Raw genomic sequence first — 20689 nt, forward strand, 5'->3', positions numbered from 1 at the left:
CTCTCCTTCTCCCCTCTTTATGTCTGGCTGTCTCTTTCTCTGTGTGTGGGTGTGTGTGTACAGATGTACTCTGCTAGGGTCTTGGGTGGGCTGTAGCTGACCATGGTTCTGAAAGACAAACCAATGTGCACGGCGCACATAGGACCGATCACAGGCACGACTTGGATGGACAATGTATTTAACTTATAGGCCCAATGTTGTTGACTGATTGTGCTCTATTTAATCCATTAGGCATTTCTGAAGACCATGCAATTGTGATAGCAACATATTATAATTACAATACTGCAGGCTAGTGTGGTGGAGAAATCAGAATTAAAATCAAATACATTTTTATTGGTCACATACATGTGATTAGCAGATGTTTCAGGCAGCAGCGTAGCCTTGTGGTTAGAGCGTTGGACTAGTAACTGGAAAGGTTGTAAGATCGAACGCCTGAGCTGACAAGGTAAAAAACTATGTCGTTCTGCCCTTGAACAAGGCAGTTAATCCACTGTTCCTAGGCCATCATTGAAAATAAGAATTTAGCCTAGTGGGAGGAAGTGCAGCTGCCAACACCAGACTCTGAATGGAGACATAATAGTTAAGTAACATAAGACATCTTAATTATCTATCTGCAGAATATGCTTATATTAATAAACTGTTGAAACTCTTGTTGTTAGAATGTCTCCTTTTGGAGTCTGGTGTTGGCAGCTGCACTTCCTCCCTCATATGGGCCTCAAGTCATCTGGGGTCCAGAGAGGGAAGAAGTCAGGCCTGTTTGTCACATGTCCCTGATGCTCTGCAGAATATCAGAAAGGGAATATATCAAAGGAGGCCAGAAGGAAACATTGTTTCCACATGTGAATGTGTCTTTACCTATTGCAACCCATGTGAAGGGATGGCGTGAGTAATGGCAACCAATCACTTGTCTCCACAATATCTGTGTATCAGTCACCCCCTCCTAGCAAGGTGGAACTAAGTAACAAGTGTCTGCATCAGTCACCCCCTCCTAGCAAGGTGGAACTAAGTAACAACAAGTGTCTGCATCAGTCACCCCTCCTAGCAAGGTGGAACTAAGTAACAACAAGTGTCTGCATCAGTCACCCCCTCCTAGCAAGGTGGAACTAAGTAACAACAAGTGTCTGCATCAGTCACCCCCTCCTAGCAAGGTGGAACTAAGTAACAACAAGTGTCTGCATCAGTCACCCCCTCCTAGCAAGGTGGAACTAAGTAACAACAAGTGTCTGCATCAGTCACCCCCTCCTAGCAAGGTGGAACTAAGTAACAACAAGTGTCTGCATCAGTCACCCCCTCCTAGCAAGGTGGAACTAAGTAACAAGTGTCTGCATCAGTCACCCCCTCCTAGCAAGGTGGAACTAAGTAACAACAAGTGTCTGTATCAGTCACCCCCTCCTAGCAAGGTGGAACTAAGTAACAACAAGTGTCTGCATCAGTCACCCCCTCCTAGCAAGGTGGAACTAAGTAACAACAAGTGTCTGCATCAGTCACCCCCTCCTAGCAAGGTGGAACTAAGTAACAACAAGTGTCTTTGCATCAGTCACCCCCTCCTAGCAAGGTGGAACTAAGTAACAACAAGTGTCTGCATCAGTCACCCCCTCCTAGCAAGGTGGAACTAAGTAACAACAAGTGTCTGCATCAGTCACCCCCTCCTAGCAAGGTGGAACTAAGTAACAACAAGTGTCTGCATCAGTCACCCCCTCCTAGCAAGGTGGAACTAAGTAACAACAAGTGTCTGCATCAGTCACCCCCTCCTAGCAAGGTGGAACTAAGTAACAACAAGTGTCCTTTTAAGTTCTTAGTACTGAACAAAACAACAAGTTCCTTGTATTTGGTGCCTAAAGTCTGGAACAGGACGTGTGGGGTTAGTGTCTGGAACAGGATGTGTGGGGTTAGTGTCTGGAACACGATGTGTGGGGTTAGTGTCTGGAACAGGACGTGTGGGGTTAGTGTCTGGAACACGATGTGTGGGGTTAGTGTCTTGAACAGGACGTGTGGGGTTAGTGTCTGGAACAGGATGTGTGGGGTTAGTGTCTGGAACAGGATGTGTGGGGTTAGTGTCTGGAACAGGATGTGTGGGGTTAGTGTCTGGAACAGGATGTGTGGGGTTAGTGTCTGGAACAGGATGTGTGGGGTTAGTGTCTGGAACAGGATGTGTGGGGTTAGTGTCTGGAACACGATGTGTGGGGTTAGTGTCTGGAACACGATGTGTGGGGTTATTGTCTGGAACACGATGTGTGGGGTTAGTGTCTGGAACACGATGTGTGGGGTTAGTGTCTGGAACAGGACGTGTGGGGTTAGTGTCTGGAACAGGACGTGTGGGGTTAGTGTCTGGAACAGGATGTGTGGGGTTAGTGTCTGGAACAGGACGTGCGGGGTTAGTGTCTGGAACAGGACGTGTGGGGTTAGTGTCTGGAACAGGATGTGTGGGGTTAGTGTCTGGAACAGGATGTGTGGGGTTAGTGTCTGGAACAGGACGTGTGGGGTTAGTGTCTGGAACAGGACGTGTGGGGTTAGTGTCTGGAACAGGACGTGTGGGGTTAGTGTCTGGAACAGGACGTGTGGGGTTAGTGTTTGGAACACAATGTGTGGGGTTAGTGTCTGGAACAGGATGTGTGGGGTTAGTGTCTGGAACAGGATGTGTGGGGTTAGTGTCTGGAACAGGACGTGTGGGGTTAGTGTCTTGAACAGGACGTGTGGGGTTAGTGTCTGGAACAGGATGTGCGGGGTTAGTGTCTGGAACAGGATGTGCGGGGTTAGTGTCTGGAACCATTGTATGTAATCTCTGAGGTCCCACCTATCCTGACCTATCCTGAGAGAGTATATAACCCAGAGGCTCACTCCACTCAGTGAGCACTCACTGCATTCATGTGTGTTTGGTGTGACATGCTCCCTTACTAATAAATTGTGAATAAATGCATATCGTGATTGACCTTCTCTCTCCTCATTATTGATTAGAATTTCCACAACACTAGTCACTCTTTTTGTCAATACTATTATATTTTTCATAACACCGTTTTGGGTGATTATCTTAGTAAAATATTTCATTTAGAGAGAAATTCGTGATGTAGCTCATAATTTCCCCCACAAATGGACGTCAGATTGACGTGATTTGACAGCTACGATATTTTCTTTAATCTACTCTCTCCCTCATCGGTTCGCTCTGCGTTCTATTAGCCAGTCGGATTTTATTGCGGAAGCGATTACTTTTCTTTCGCAGCTGGCAGGCATTATAAGCTTAAAACAAATACTTTCCCAAACACGTATACAACACAAAACATCGTCAACTCAATAACCTCGACTTGAGAAGCGAATACAGTTGATTGACTTCATAACAAGAAGACTGTGAAAACTGTCTACACGGGTGTGTGTGACGCGTCTCTTCCTACATTCATCGTGTTGACGATAGAGAATTGCTTTCATATTCGCTAACTACGGGTTTTTGACACTTTGCCCGCTAGTCAGGTAATGTTGCATTTCTTGCCTTATTATTCATATATTTTGATTGTTGCAAATATTACATGTTAATGTTATGTCAATCACTAGCTGGTTAGTTTAAGTTACAATTTCGCCAGGTGGCTACATGCGATTTGGATGACAGCTGTTGTTGTGTAACGTTAGACACTAACGTTAGAAAACACTAGCTATGTGTGACAACAATGTATTTTCATCAACATGTGATCTAGAAACCATATTTAACAACGTAGTGTTGTGGCCTGTTTCAGTCATATTGTTTCATGACCCACCCATTTCATGTCAGCCGAACACAAGTCTGCAGTCACGTTTCTCAGTAGCATTAGAAGATCAATGATTAAATCTGTCAGTGTAGATTTACTTTGATCGTCCAGGCTCGTGATTTCCGCCTTCCTCTTTCCACTGATAGCTAGCAAGTGAGTGAGTGAGTGTTTGCACAGCGTAACATATTCAGGAAATGCTAGCTAGAGCAACAGACGGACATGAAAATAAAATCTTAACATCTTATCGTGTCTCTCTGTGTTTCTCTGTCTTTTATTTAGACAGGGAGGCCAGTTAAGAACACGTTCTCATTTACAACTGCGACCTGTCCAAGATAAAGCAAAGCTGTGTGACACAAACAACAACACAGAGTTACACATGGAAACATACAGTCAATAATACAGTAGAAAACAAAAGTCTATATACAGTGAGTGCAAATGAGGTAAGATAAGGGAGTTAAGGCAATAAATAGGCCATGGTGGCGAAGTAATTACAATATAGCAGTTAAAACACTGGAGTTATAGATGTGCAGAAGATGAATGTGCAAGTAGAGATATTGGGGTGCAAATGAGCAAGATAAATAATGTCTGTCTGTGTCTCTCACTCCCTTTATCTACCCCCTCTGTTTATGTCCCCCTTTCTCTCCCCCTCTAGTCGGGATGAAGCCTGGAGTAGGGGCATGTCAGGACCCCTGTCAGGGTGGTCCGGGGGTGGGTGACAGGGGGGACGACACCCTGGTGTCTCTACACCCTAAAGACACCCCTGGCTCACCCGCGGGGTCACCCTCAGAGTTGGGAAGCCCTGGCCCCCGCCAGACCGCGACCTTTGACCTGCTCAAGATGGTGGTGTCTTACAAGAGGATGGCCCTGTTTCTAGAGCCGCTCACTGACACGTTGGAGCTGGCCCGCTACCTGCTGGGGTGAGAGGATACATTTACACACTGATCCAAGATCGGTTTTTAGTTTCTCCAATGGTGATAACGGATAGGACTTGGGAGAGTAGACTGATTCACGCTACCTACTGGGCTAGTGAAGGGAGTAGGATGAGGTTTCCTATGGGCCTAGACACTGACCTGTCAGATTTGAGTTTCTTCACCCTAATGGTTCCAGAGAGGGTATGCTGATCCTAGATCTGGGCTGTGGAGCTGGCACGCTACCTACTGGGCTAATGGAGGGAGGGTAGACTGATCCTAGATCTGGGCTGTGGAGCTGGCACTCTACCTACTGGGCTAATGTAGGGAGAGGATCCTAGATCTGGGCTGTGGAGCTGGCTTTTGCTCCAGCCCTGCTCTAATGAGCGTAGTTGTAGATACATGCCATCTTATTTGGTTTACTGTATAGTCATGAGTCAGTGTGTGATTTGTACAGCCTGCTACCTACTGGGGTGAGTCAGTGTTTACCATAGACACTGATCAGAGGTCAGTTATTAGTTCCTCCACCCTAATGGTTGAGGATAGGACTTGAGGACGCTAAACTGATCCTAGGTCAGTATGAATGTGTGGTGTATTGCAGGTGGAGGATGCCTCTGTGCTCACTACTGGTCTGTGTACTGCTCAACATCCTCTTCCTCACTCTGAGTGAAGGTGAGCTAATGCTGGGTAATACACACACACACACACACACTGCAATATGAACTACTACCACATACAACTGAGTGTGTATAACAATGTGATATATATCAAATGTGACAGTCAGTTTCTCTCCTGCCCTCCAGTGGGGTGGTTCTCTGTGTGTGTTCTGGGGGTGTCTGCCCCGGCTGCCCTGGGTTACCTGCAGGACAGGTGTGGGGGCGGGGCGTCGGAGGCGGAGCAACAGAAGAGGCGGTGCCACGCGGTGCATCGTAAGGACCTGCAGAACGTTCAGCTCACCAGACAGGATGCCATGCTGGAAGTCAAGGACCTGTGAGTGAGTGAGTGAGTGTGTGTGTGTGTGTGTGAGTTTGGCCTTCCAGTTTATAAAACCAAGTTAATTTATTTACTATCCCTGTGTGTGTGCCTGTGTGCGTGCACACATGTGCATGTCCGGGTGTCTCTGTCTGTCTGTCTCTCTTTCTCTCTGTGTTTGTGTGTCCGTCCGTGTCCACAGGTTAAAGCAGCTAGATGACCTGTTGTCTCATGCCTGCCTGTCTGCTGAGTCCGTCTACAAGCTCCTGTACTGGGAGAGCCACTCTGAGTCCTCTAGGTCAGTAACACTGTCTGTGTGTGTACTTGGAGCCACTCTGAGTCCTCCAGATCAGCAACACTGTGTGTGTGTCCTTGTTCTCCAGGACAGTAACTCTATCACTCTACATTCACCATAGCTATCATCACACATCTTATCTGTACTTACAGAGCTCCCGACAGACTGGTTAGGGTTGTTTGTGTGTACCTGAGTGCGTCTCTCTCTCTCTCTCTCTCTCTCTCTCTGTCTCTGTCTCTGTCTCTGTCTCTGTCTCTCTGTCTCTGTCTCTCTCTGTCTCTCTCTCCTGTCTCTCTCTCTCTCCTCTGTCTCTCTCTCTCTCCTCTGTCTCCTGTCTCTCTCTCTCTCTCCTCTGTCTCTCAGGTTCTACGGTGGCCTGTTAGCTGTATTGATGCTGCTGTATTCTGTCCCTGTGGGCTGGGTGCTGGCCTGTCTCACTACTGCCCTCTTCCTCTGTCTCTCTCTCCTCTGTCTCTCAGGTTCTACGGTGGCCTGTTAGCTGTATTGATGCTGCTGTATTCTGTCCCTGTGGGCTGGGTGCTGGCCTGTCTCACTACTGCCCTCTTCCTCTGTCTCTCTCTCCTCTGTCTCTCAGGTTCTACGGTGGCCTGTTAGCTGTATTGATGCTGCTGTATTCTGTCCCTGTGGGCTGGGTGCTGGCCTGTCTCACTACTGCCCTCTTCCTGTGTCTCTCTCTCCTCTGTCTCTCAGGTTCTACGGTGGCCTGTTAGCTGTATTGATGCTGCTGTATTCTGTCCCTGTGGGCTGGGTGCTGGCCTGTCTCACTACTGCCCTCTTCCTGTGGAACCGAGACTTCTGCAGGGGTCAGTACACACACACACAGTACCAGTCAAAGGTTAGGACACAACATCTCATTCAACAGTTTTTCTTTATTTTCTACATTGTAGAATAATAGTGAAGACATCAAAACTATGAAATAATACATATGGAATCATGTAGTAAGCAACTAAGTGATAAACAAATCTAAATATATTTTATATTTGAGATTCTTCAAAGAAGCCACCCTTTGCCTTGATGACAGCTTTGCACACTATTGGCATTTTGAAGAATCTCAAATATAAAATATATTTAGATTTGTTTATCACTTTTTTGCTTACTATATGATTCCATATGTATTATTTCATAGTTTTGATGTATTCACTATTATTCTACAATGTAGAAAATTGTAAAAATTAAAGAAAAACCCTGGAATGAGTAGGTGTGTCCAAACTTTTGACTGGTACTGTACATGCACGCACACACACACACACACACACACACTCAAGTGTTGGTTCTGTGTTCTAAAAGCCTGGTTCCACTCCCCTCTGTGTGTGTAGTTGTGTTGGACCTAAGGGAGGTGTTCCAGTCTGGCCAGAACTCATCCTCAGAAGGAGAGATGGACCACACAGAACCGGACCACGGCAGCCTGGACCGGACTCCCACTGCTACCAGCTTAGAGGTATGGACAGAGAGAGAAGTGGTGGGGGGAGAGAAACGGGTAGGGAGGGAGAGAGAGACCGGGTGGGAGGAGAGAAATGGGTAGGGAGGGAGAGAGAGACAGGGTGGGAGGAGAGAAAACAGGTAGGGAGGGAGAGAGAGACAGGGTGGGAGGAGAGAGAAACAGGGGGAGGGAGGGAGAGACGGGGTGGGAGGAGAGAAACAGGGGAGGGAGGGAGGGTGAGACAGGGGGAGGGAGGGTGAGACAGGGTGGGAGGAGAGACAGGTTGGGAGGAGAGAGAAACAGGGGGAGGGAGGGAGAAACAGGGGGAGGGAGGGTGAGACTGGGTGGGAGGAGAGAGAAACAGGTGGAGGGAGGGAGAGACAGGGTGGGAGGAGAGAGAGGAAGGGGTGGATGTATAAGTTGAGTCTGTATATTTGGATCAATGGTGTACATTAAAACATTACAGATCAGTGTTATGCAGTAATCCTCTTATCTAACTTACATGTATATCATTATTGTGTGTAGGACCTGTCCCCGGGCAGCGTAGAGGAGGCTGAGGAGGCAGAGCCTGATGATGAGTTCAAAGATGCCATCGAGGTAAAACACTAAATCAACCGTTATCTCGACTTGATTCCTTCATGTCTCGTTATCTGACTGGTTTATCATCCTGACCTCTCTCTCTCTCTCTGGTCAGGTCTTAGGTCATGTATTTTCGATTTGATATAACTTTATTGGCAATTGCATCACCCACACTCCGGCCCTGTTTGAACGCTGCCTCCATTCCTTCCACTCAGTCTTCACAGATCTGACATGGTGGGATGGGAGAAACCAAGGGATCCACTAGGCCCACCTTCCTTTGACCTTATCCATGTCAGTGTCAAATCAGAAGGGAAAAGATTGTGTTGGAACACAGCTTCTTCTCCTTCTTCCTTCTGTCGCTGGCTGACAACTTCCTGTCCTTCTGATGATTCATTTCCTTTTCTGTTTCTACCTCCCTCCACTCTCAGTTGACTCAGGAGCCCCCTATCTCCCTGCAGGTGAGTGGCTCCCCCTGTCTGTCGGGCTGTGGTATTACAGCAGTAGAAACAGGACACATTAATTAACATTTGCGACAAATAATTTTTGTTTTTATGTGTGATAAAGTTCTGTGACAGTTCAACTACTCAGCCCAGTTACTAAGGTGTGTGTGTGTGTGTTACAAGCATTGCGCTACACCTGCATTAACATCTGCTAAATATGTGTATGTGACCACTAAATTGTGATTTGAATGGAATATTTAGGACTATCTCAGACAGTTCAGTGTTACACGACGTCATGACCGAGGTCAAAGACCTGTAAGTGTGTGTGTGTGTGTGTGTGTGTGTATTGCAGTGGTGTGTGTTGCACAGGAGCTACACGGGGACGTGGAGAGAACCCTCGTTCTTTACCTGCTACACTGGAAGCTTAACGTTTTGCTGGCATGAGCAGAGCTCAAACCACGTCATCATACCGTTCAGTGGTGTGAGCTGCACGTTCCAATCTACACACTAGAAATAGACCACCACGTCATCATACCGTTCAGTGGTGTGAGCTGCACGTTCCAACCTACACACTAGAAATAGACCACCAGGTTTCATTGAAGTGAAGCGTCTCGTGCTCTGCAACCGTTATGCATCTAGTGCAGCTGGCCAGTTCAATATTACTATCTCAGACCGCACAGTGTGTGTGTTTCTGCGGTGTTTATGTTAGATAGATACGGTGTGTTAGATATGGGGGGACGTGTGTGTAATCTGCTCCTGTGTGTGTGTGTGTTCCTCTCCATCCTAACAAGGAGACTCCCTTGGCATTAGTGGTAAGTCGAGTTCACCCCCTTCCCTCACCCTGTTTGTGGTGAGAGGGAGGGAGGGGGGTGTATAGGGTACACACCTCCGTTGGGTCCTGTCTGCATGGGTAGTGGGATGTCTTTACACCTTAGTGCTGTTGTTACCATCTCTGGTTATGTCACCATTATGACATCAGGACTATAACTTCACATCTACACCACTAATGTCATTACATATAACACTATCATTACATATAGGACTAATGTCATTACATATAACACTATCATTACAATAGGACTAATGTCATTACATATAACACTATCATTACAATAGGACTAATGTCATTACATATAACACTATCATTACAATAGGACTAATGTCATTACATATAACACTATCATTACAATAGGACTAATGTCATTACATATAACACTATCATTACAATAGGACTAATGTCATTACATATAACACTATCATTACATATAGGACTAATGTCATTACATATAACACTATCATTACATATAGGACTAATGTCATTACATATAACACTATCATTACAATAGGACTAATGTCATTACATATAACACTATCATTACAATAGGACTAATGTCATTACATATAACACTATCATTACAATAGGACTAATGTCATTACATATAACACTATCATTACAATAGGACTAATGTCATTACATATAACACTATCATTACAATAGGACTAATGTCATTACATATAACACTATCATTACAATAGGACTAATGTCATTACATATAACACTATCATTACAATAGGACTAATGTCATTACATATAACACTATCATTACAATAGGACTAATGTCATTACATATAACACTATCATTACAATAGGACTAATGTCATTACATATAACACTATCATTACAATAGGACTAATGTCATTACATATAACACTATCATTACAATAGGACTAATGTCATTACATATAACACTATCATTACAATAGGACTAATGTCATTACATATAACACTATCATTACAATAGGACTAATGTCATTACATATAACACTATCATTACATATAGGACTAATGTCATTACATATAACACTATCATTACAATAGGACTAATGTCATTACATATAACACTATCATTACAATAGGACTAATGTCATTACATATAACACTATCATTACAATAGGACTAATGTCAACATATAACACTATCATTACAATAGGACTAATGTCATTACATATAACACTATCATTACAATAGGACTAATGTCATTACATATAACACTATCATTACAATAGGACTAATGTCATTACATATAACACTATCATTACAATAGGACTAATGTCATTACATATAACACTATCATTACATATAGGACTAATGTCATTACATATAACACTATCATTACATATAGGACTAATGTCATTACATATAACACTATCATTACATATATAGGATTACTATAACACTGTCATTACATATAAATGTCATTATCATTATCATTACAATAGGACTAATGTCATTACATATAACACTATCATTACAATAGGACTAATGTCATTACATATAACACTATCATTACAATAGGACTAATGTCATTACATATAACACTATCATTACATATAGGACTATCATTACATATAACACTATCATTACATATATGTCATTACATATAACACTATCATTACATATAGGACTAATGTCATTACATATAACACTATCATTACATCAATGTCATTACATATAACACTATCATTACAACTAATGTCATTACATATAACACTATCATTACATATAGGACTAATGTCATTACATATAACACTATCATTACATATAGGACTAATGTCATTACATATAACACTATCATTACATATAGGACTAATGTCATTACATATAACACTATCATTACATATAGGACTAATGTCATTACATATAACACTATCATTACATATAGGACTAATGTCATTACATATAACACTATCATTACATATAGGACTAATGTCATTACATATAACACTATCATTACATATAGGACTAATGTCATTACATATAACACTATCATTACATATAGGACTAATGTCATTACATATAACACTAGAAGAAAAAGAAACGCACACCTATTAAGACATATAGGACTAATGTCATTACATATAACACTATCATTACAATAGGACTAATGTCATTACATATAACACTATCATTACAATAGGACTAATGTCATTAAAATAAACTATCATTACAATAGGACTAATGTCATTACATATAACACTTACAGATGTCAAAATACTATCCTAATGTCATTACATAAGACAGCTTGGCTGTCACTATCAACATATAGGACTAATGTATTACATTTTTTACATCTGAGCATCCACTAGAGTACATATAGGACTAATGTCATTATTTTCAAATAGGACTAATGTCATTACATATAACACTATCATTACATATAGGACTAATGTCATTATATATATGTATCTATATTATATATAGCACTAATGTCATTATATATATCATTACATATAGGACTAATGTCATTACATATAACACTATCATTATATATAACACTATCATTACATATAACACTATCATTACAATAGGACATTCATTCAATCACTAATCATTAATCATCATTCATTCATTCATCTAATCACTAATCATTAATCATCATTCATACAATCGGCCTCATTCTCAATGTAGTCTGGGCGTGTCTGCATTATTCCAGCAAACCATTGGCTGAGCATGCTCTGAGTTGGTCACTGCACCTGAGTACACACAAGGGTGGCGTTGTAATGTGTGTGTGTATTGTGTGACGTGTTTCTAGCATGGTTGTGCACTTCACTGTAAGGATGCAAATAGGACACATCCATCTCATGCTACATAGGGCTCTGGTCAAAAGTAGTGCATTACATATAGTAATGTCATTACATAAGACTGCCTAACCCGTCATTACGATAACACTATCATTACAATTGTGCGCCGCCCTATGGGACTCCCAATCACTGGCCGGATGTGATTAAAGCCTGGATTCGAACCAGGGACTGTAGTGACGCACGCCTCTTGCTCTGAGATGCAATGCCTCAGACCGTAGAGCACTGTATTTTATGGACTAAAGTAGTGCACTATATTATAGGGACTAGGGTATAAAGTAGTGCACTATATTATAGGGACTAGGGTATAAAGTAGTGCACTATATTATAGAGACTAGGGTATAAAGTAGTGCATTATATTTTAGGGATTAGGGTATAAAGTAGTGCACTATATTATAGGGACTAGGGTATAAAGTAGTGCACTATATTATGGGGACGAGGGTATAAAGTAGTGCACTATATTATAGGGACTAGGGTATAAAGTAGTGCACTATATTATAGAGACTAGGGTATAAAGTAGTGCATTATATTTTAGGGATTAGGGTATAAAGTAGTGCACTATATTATAGGGACTAGGGTTTAAAGTAGTGAACTATACTATAAGGACTAGGGTCTAAAGTAGTGCACTATTTTAGGGACTAGGGTATGAAGTGTGGTGGTTAATTTCTTTACTATCAAATGCGGAGTCAGAGTTAAACTAAATCTTTATTCACTTATTAATAAGGGAGCAGGTCAATACAACACACCCATATAAAATGAATGGATTGAGTCTCTACGATAATGATGGCTGGTCGACCAATCACCCTCAGATGATTCGTTGAGAGCCCCGAGACAAAAGGACTTTTATAGCCAAGATACACCCCTTTCAACCTACATGACAAACAACATATGTATAGAATGGGTCACAAGGTTAAGATTTGTATGAAAGATACTTATAATTCACAGCAGACAGTATCTGCTGTAAAAACAATTCACATTGTGTAGAGACCAGGGTCTGGCCCTGGGGTCATCTCTCATTGTGTAGAGACCAGGGTCTGGCCCTGGGGTCATCTCTCATTGTGTAGAGACCAGGGTCTGGCCCTGGGGTCATCTCTCATTGTGTAGAGACCAGGGTCTGGCCCTGGGGTCATCTCTCATTGTGTAGAGACCAGGGTCTGGCCCTGGGGTCATCTCTCATTGTGTAGAGACCAGGGTCTGGCCCTGGGGTCATCCATTCATTGTGTAGAGACCAGGGTCTGGCCCTGGGGTCATCATTGTGTAGAGACCAGGGTCTGGCCCTGGGGTCATCAAACCATTGTAGAGACCAGGGTCTGGCCCTGGGGTCATCTCTCATTGTGTAGAGACCAGGGTCTGGCCCTGGGGTCATCACTCTCATTAAGTGTAGAGACCAGGGTCTGGCCCTGGGGTCATCTCTCATTGTGTAGAGACCAGGGTCTGGCCCTGGGGTCATCTCTCTCATTGTGTAGAGACCAGGGTCTGGCCCTGGGGTCATCTCTCATTGTGTAGAGACCAGGGTCTGGCCCTGGGGTCATCTCTCATTGTGTAGAGACCAGGGTCTGGCCCTGGGGTCATCTCTCATTGTGTAGAGACCAGGGTCTGGCCCTGGGGTCATCTCTCATTATCAGGGTCTGGCCCTGGGGTCATCTGTGTAGAGACCAGGGTCTGGCCCTGGGGTCATCTCTCTGGCCCTGGGGTCATCTCTCATTGTGTAGAGACCAGGGTCTGGCCCTGGGGTCATCTCTCCCTGGTACCCTATAGATCAGAAACATTAACTCATGCTCTGGAATGTGGTCTCTTTAGGTTTTATCACCCAAAGACATCCTAAATCTCCTGTCAGTGTTAAATCTCCCAGAGGCCCACTTTCAGTTCACAGATACAATATTATAAGAACCCTCTATTCTGTTGCATAAAACAAACATTTTATGCAATTACAGTATTATAACAATCTTGCAATTTTGATTTAATAAAAGTTGTGCACTATATTTTAGGGATTAGGGTCTAAAGTAGTGCACTATATTTTAGGGATTAGGGTCTAAAGTAGTGTACTATAATATAGGGACACCTGAATACAGGTGAGGTCTTTTGCTGATTGGCTGCCAGTCCGTCTACGTAGACAGGTGCAATGTCGTCTGAGGGCGGAGCTTAAGGTGCCCTCCCCCATTCCAATATGTTTCTTGCGTATTGGGATGCGCCCTCGTCTTTTTAGGGCAATATATAGGCACAGATCTAGGATCAGCTTAGCCTCATCTAATACTAACCTTATCATAAGGGTGTGAACTGTACAACTGATCTGGAGCATGTCTGGTTGCACGTTTCAAACTCATTCCACAGAGGTCCCAGTCTGCAGGCTTTCACTCCTTCCTTTGACTTGATTGATGAATTGAGCTCATTGGTTAGTAAGGAACTGGCCTCACCTGGTTGTGTAGGTCTTAATTGGACAGGAAAACCCCCAAAACCAACAGACTCTGGGCCCTCCGTGGAAGGAGTTGGACACCCCTGCCTTGGAGGATGATGTGTATGGTTTTGTGTTAGCGGGGTTTTGCTGCCTGTATGCTCTCGACTCCCTCTGCTGTTGACGTTGAGAAACACATCCACCTAAACCATGGAAGAGATCGGTTGGTGTTGGAGGAGTAGGGTTCAGGGAGCAGGGTGTAGGGTTTAGGCGCTATGGTGTAGGGTTTAGGCGCTATGGTGTAGGGTTTAGGGGCTATGGTGTAGGGTTTAGGGGCTATGGTTTGTAGTTCCCACAAAGCTGCTGCCTTTAACTGCTCTTTAGTAACTTAACCCTTCTCTCCTCCTCCTGCCCCCATTCTGCCCCCCCTCTACAGGAGGATGATGACATAAGTTCAGATTTGGACACCATCTCCATCACCTCAGACAACGGTCTGCTGAGCCGCAACGAGCCAATCCGCAGTAAGGTGTCCAAACTGACGGAGAAGCTACGCAAACGCTACCCCACCAACAACACAGGTCAGTCTACCCTTCGTCCCTCTGTTCATCTTCTTCTTCCTCACCTCAACCCTACTTAAGAGGTGGGTTTAGTAGCTAGTCTTCATAGAAATTAAATACCCCCCCTCTTTCCCTCTCTGCCCCCCCCTCTCTCTGCCCCCCCCTCTCTCTCTCTGCTCCCCCCCCTCTCTCTCTGTCCCCCCTCTCTCTCTCTGCCCCCCCTCTCTCTCTGCCCCCCTCTCTCTCATCCCCAAGGTAACTGTTCCAGCTGCAGTGCAGTCTTCTCAGTGGTGAAGAGAAGGGTAAGAGCTTTACACCTGTTTTTAAACCACCAATAAATATTTAACCAGGGAGGCTAGTTGAAAACACGTTCTCATTTACAACTCGACCTGGCCAAGATAAAGCAAAGCAGTAATACTGTAGGTTGTTTAATAACTCTGTGTGGAACCTGGTGTGGGTCCCAAATGGCATCCTATGCCCTATATAATCTACCACTTTAGAACAGAGTCCTATGGGCCCTGGTCACAAGTAGTGAACTAGGTAGAGAATAGGACAGGGTTGGGGTTAGAGTTTCACTTTACTTCCTGAATTCACCCACTTCATTTCAAATTGGCCCTAACCCTGGAATAGGGTTCAGTTTGGGACATAACAATGATGATGATGTCGTCGTGACCTCTGCTGTTTCAGCGGAGCTGTAGTAACTGTGGCAACAGCTTCTGCTCCAGATGCTGCTCCTACAAGGTCCTCAAGGCCTGCATGGGTGTCACAGGTGAGAGAGAAACACACACACACAACATGCTATTATGGTATTTCTATACTGAAATGATAAAATGATAAATAAGGTCTCCGAAGACATCAGTTGATTTTAAACACAAAATCTCTTCTATTTTACACCTTCTCTCATTCTCCCTCTGCCTCCCCCTTTCTCATGTAATGTCTCTTTACCTCCCTCCCAGCTCCAGATGCCTCCCCTTTCTCATGTAATGTCTCTTTACCTCCCTCCCAGCTCCAGATGCCTCCCCTTTCTCATGTAATGTCTCTTTACCTCCCTCCCATCTTCCTCTGCCTCCCCTTTCTCATGTAATGCCTCTTTACCTCCCTCCCATCTCCCTCTGCCTCCCCCTTTCTCATGTAATGCCTCTTTACCTCCCTCCCAGCTCCAGATGCCTCCCCATTTCTCATGCCTCCCCTTTCTCATGTAATGTCTCTTTACCTCCCTCCCATCTTCCTCTGCCTCCCCTTTCTCATGTAATGCCTCTTTACCTCCCTCCCAGCTCCAGATGCCTCCCCTTTCTCATGTAATGCCTCTTTACCTCCCCCCAGCTCCAGATGCCTCCCCTTTCTCATGTAATGCCTCTTTACCTCCCTCCCAGCTCCAGATGCCCAGAGAGAGACGGTGTTTGTTTGTGCTGTCTGCAACTCCACCCTCAGCAAGTGAGAAATGACTACCACCTCCTACCCACTCATGGAGACCCAGGGAGGGTACTGCCCCTCCTACCCAGGGTTCGAAGCTCCTTGACTGGGTAGAGCCCGCGGCAGATCAGCCTCTACCCCGCCTGGGGGTGGTTCAAAACCCCAGGTTGTCTGGTTCTCTGGCTCCAGCCCAGGTGACCAGGGTTATTAAGATGAACCAGTCCCAAATGGCAACCTTTTCCCTATAAATTACACTGCTTTTGCCCAGAGCCCTATGGGGTTCCCTATGGGCCCTGGTCTACAGTAGTGGACTATATAGGGAATAGGGCCCTGGTCTACAGTAGTGGACTATATAGGGAATAGGGTGCCATTTGGGACGCTACCCACAGACTCCCATCAGCTTGTGTTGCATTGAGATTTATCCTGTACTGTCATGGAGGTCCTGAGAATGCTGAGGTGTGTGTGTGTGTGTGTGTGTGTGTGTGTGTGTGTGTGTGTGTGTGTGTGTGTGTGTGTGTGTGTGTGTGTGTGTTGTATAAGATATGCTATAGATTGACCCTGTTATAACTTATCCATTCTGTAATGGTTTTATATGTTGGTCCTCATGTTAATTTAATGGATGTAAAGACAGGATGCTAAAGACTATACCTTTGTCCTAAATGGCATTCCCTAATCCCCATGGAGCATAACCTAACCCCATGGAGCATTCCCTAATCCCCATGGAGCATAACCTAACCCCATGGAGCATAACCTAACCCCATGGAGGGATTTCCTGAGGTGATCCCAGAGCTGTGTTCAAATACTCATACGAGCTGTACTATTTATGATGTAAAATTGAGTATGTAGTTAAGTACTTAGTGGATATAGTGTGCCAAACGTTCCTGGATGTCATACTAAATTCACCAAAGTACGAAGTATACAAGCAGTGGACACTATTTCTTTGCTTTTAGGGACCATAATGCAATTCTTCAGAAAATGGGCGTGGCTTCACCAACGTTTTCAGATTTGAGGAAAATGGCCGACGAGAGCAGATAGAAATGAATTGCTTTAAGAAAATGTTGAGCAATGTAATAATGACTTTTCAAACAAGTTAAACGTTATGTTGGCTGACAATTTATTAGCTACACTGTCCTTACGAACCTCAGCATGTCATTCAGCAGTATGTAACGGGCTGTTAGCTAGTTACCTAACGATAGTTGACTACATTGAACTTGCCAGGTAGTATATTAACTAACTACCCAATGTTTATTGACTTGATTATTCACATCATTCTTAGCTAAGTGGTAGAGTCGCCATCTCCCATCTGTGTGCCAGTGCACAGAATAGCTGAATAAAACGCGTTGAATATGGCCGGTGTCAGTAAACGTTGTCAAGGGAAAAAAGCGTTATTAAATTGTTGCCTGCAGCACAGTTAGTCACCAACACTCTGCATAAAATGAAAACTGCCTAACCAGCTCTGCTAGGGTGAGTAAAATGGTCAGTGTGAGGGTTTCTCTCATTTGTGTCTGGAGGTAGCTAGCCAGTTAGCTTGGGTGCTTGACTGCCGTTGTGAGGACAGAACGCTCGGATCAACCCTACTCCTTGGCCAGAGCGTCTAGTGTGGGCTCCGAGACCCGAAACGCTCTGGATTTACGAACGGACAACGCTTCACGAACGCACCCCATATTGAATTTACAGACACGGCCGAAATCGTAAAATGTCTAGCGAGTAATTTGTTATGCTAACAAGCCAGCAAGAGGTTGCATAGCAACAGCATCAACTTCTGGTCGACAGGCGAAGTGCTAGTACACTCAACTGAAAGGATACCCTTCGTTTACAGTATTCTAAAATGAACTAATAGTATGTAGTATACAGGATGTTGGTATGGGTACTTGAACACAGCACAGGCTTTAGATTGACACATAAGAATGTACATGTTACACTTTTACCATTGTGATCACCTATATTCAATCCACTGAAAGTTTTATTTATCCAATTTATTAATTCATTCATTTGATTGATTAGCTTGACAGAATGGAGGAGTTTGTTTACTCTTCATTGCTTCAATAAACTGTGATTTTGAATGTTTGAAATTAACTTATGGTGTATTTTTTCTGCCTTTTTTCAGCCTAGTTGTAGAGAGCTCTGTTAAAAAAATAAAAAATGTAAAAAGAGAGCGTGCCCTGCAGGTTTGGTGCATCTGTTTGCGTTTCACTACCTTAGACATTGTATCTGTCCCATTATGGCGTCTGTGAGAGCTAAGCAGCGCCATAGAGGTCATCTCCTTTTTGAGGTAGTCCATTCTTCATCTACTACTTCTATGACTTGGTAAACAAACTGAAAGAGTGCACACTGCCACTTGCATTGTGTTGTTTGAACAGATATAAAGCCAAGGTTGGTGATTTACTGCCACCTGCAGTCATGACTACTTCAGAATGGTCCTCAATGGTGCTGCCCATGCTAAAACAGGCTTTTGGGCACTAGAGTCCTCTATCTATCTCTATGGTCACTACTCAACCCAAATCCACCACATGCCAGAAGGTTCCAGGTTCCTCTCCTCACAACCCAAATCTACCACATGCCAGAAGGCCCAACAACCCAAATCCACCACATGCCAGACCACATCCACCACATGCCAGAAGGCTCCAGAAACCCAAATCCACCACATGCCAGAAGGCTCCAGGTTCCTCTCCTCGCAACCCAAATCTACCACATGTCAGAAGGCTCCAGGTTCCTCTCCTCACAACCCAAATCTACCACATGCCAGAAGGCTCCAGGTTCCTCTCCAATCCTCTCCTCACAACCCAGGGAGAGTCTCAATAGTCTGAAGTAGCTTCCTTACTTTCCTTGTCTCCTTTCCTTACTTTGTTGTCTTCCTTACTTTAACCTGTCTTCCTCCATATTGTTTCCACCTTTCCTATCTCCTCAAATCAGTTTGTATTACCAGAAGGAAAGGAAACAAGGAGAGGAATGTACAATCGTAGCCAAAAGTTGAGAATGACACAAATATTAATTTTCACAAAGTCTGCTGCTTCAGTTTGTATGATGGCAATTTGCATATACTCCAGAATGTTATGAAGAGTGATCAGATGAATTGCAATTAATTGCAAAGTCCCTCTTTGCCATGCAAATAAACTGAATCTCAAAAAACATTTCCACTGCGTTTCAGCCCTGCCACAAAAGGACCAGCTGACATTTCAGTGATTCTCTCGTTAACACAGGTGTGAGTGTTGACGAGGACAAGGCTGGAGATCACTCTGTCATGCTGATTGAGTTTGAATAACAGACTGGAAGCTTCAAAAGGAGGGTGGTGCTTGGAATCATTGTTCTTCCTCTGTCAACCATGGTTACCTGCAAGGAAACACGTGCTGTCATCATTGCTTTGCAAAAAAGGGCTTCACAGGCAAGGATATTGCTGCCAGTAAGATTGCACCTAAATCGACCATTTATCAGATCATCAAGAACTTCAAGGAGAGCGGTTCAATTGTTGTGAAGAAGGCTTCGGGGCGCCCAAGAAAGTCCAGCAAGCACCAGGACCGTCTCCTAAAGTTGATTCAGCTGCGGGATCGGGGCACCACCAGTACAGAACTTGCTCAGGAAGGGCTGCAGGCAGGTGTGAGTGCATCTGCACGCACAGTGAGGCAAAGACTTTTGGAGGATGGCCTGGTGTCAAGAAGGGCAGCAAAGAAGCCACTTCTCTCCAGGAAAAACATCAGGGACAGACTGATATTTTGCAAAAGGTACAGGGATTGGACTGCTGAGGACTGGGGTAAAGTCGTTTTCTCTGATGAATCCCCTTTCCGATTGTTTGGGGCATCCTGAAAAAAGCTTGTCCGGAGATGACAAGGTGAGCGCTACCATCAGTCCTGTGTCCTGCCAACAGTAAAGCATCCTGAGACCATTCATGTGTGGGGTTGCTTCTCAGCCAAGGGAGTGGGCTCTCACAATTTTGCCTGAGAACACAGCCATGGAAAAAGAATGGTACCAACACATCCTCCGAGAGCAACTTCTCCCAACCATCCAGGAACGGTTTGGTGACGAACAATGCCTTTTCCAGCATGATGGAGCACCTTGCCATAAGGCAAAAGTGATAACTAAGTGGCTCTGGGAACAAAACATCAATATGTTGGGTCCAGGGACAGGAAACTCCCCAGACCTTAATCCCATTTGAGAACTTGTGGTCAATCCTCAAGAGGCGGGTGGACAAACAAAAACCCACAAATTCTGACAAACTCCAAGCATTGATTATGCAAGAATGGGCTGCCATCAGTCAGGATGTGGCCCAGAAGTGAATTGACAGCATGCCAGGGCAGATTGCAGAGGTCTTGGAAAAGAAGGGT

At 44.2% G+C, this 20689-nt stretch overlaps 1 protein-coding gene across 1 annotated transcript; it reads left to right on the plus strand.

Annotated features, from left to right (window-relative positions):
- The first annotated feature begins 3142 nt into the window (after positions 1–3142).
- zfyve27 (zinc finger, FYVE domain containing 27) lies at positions 3143–18442 on the plus strand. The gene is made up of 15 exons (XM_064960815.1): positions 3143–3462; positions 4387–4651; positions 5244–5314; positions 5446–5632; positions 5817–5912; positions 6621–6733; positions 7247–7368; positions 7876–7947; positions 8358–8387; positions 9161–9181; positions 14081–14155; positions 14837–14978; positions 15213–15259; positions 15645–15726; positions 16331–18442. The coding sequence occupies exons 2-15, from the start codon at positions 4392–4394 to the stop codon at positions 16393–16395; spliced, it is 1383 nt and encodes a 460-aa protein (XP_064816887.1). The 5' UTR covers positions 3143–3462; positions 4387–4391; the 3' UTR covers positions 16396–18442.
- Positions 18443–20689: the final 2247 nt, after the last annotated feature.

Source organism: Oncorhynchus masou, chromosome 5 (assembly GCF_036934945.1).
Source record: "Oncorhynchus masou masou isolate Uvic2021 chromosome 5, UVic_Omas_1.1, whole genome shotgun sequence".
NCBI classification, from domain to species: Eukaryota; Metazoa; Chordata; class Actinopteri; order Salmoniformes; family Salmonidae; genus Oncorhynchus; species Oncorhynchus masou.

What these genes read in the sequence shown, in the direction of transcription:
- zfyve27 (XM_064960815.1), top strand. Translation starts at nt 4,392, where the DNA reads ATGAAGCCTGGAGTAGGGGCATGTCAGGACCCCTGTCAGGGTGGTCCG. An exon ending in AGTTCAAAGATGCCATCGAG is followed by an intron (nt 7,948 to 8,357) that starts GTAAAACACTAA and finishes CTCCACTCTCAG; the next exon opens with TTGACTCAGGAGCCCCCTAT. An exon ending in TCTCAGTGGTGAAGAGAAGG is followed by an intron (nt 15,260 to 15,644) that starts GTAAGAGCTTTA and finishes CTGCTGTTTCAG; the next exon opens with CGGAGCTGTAGTAACTGTGG.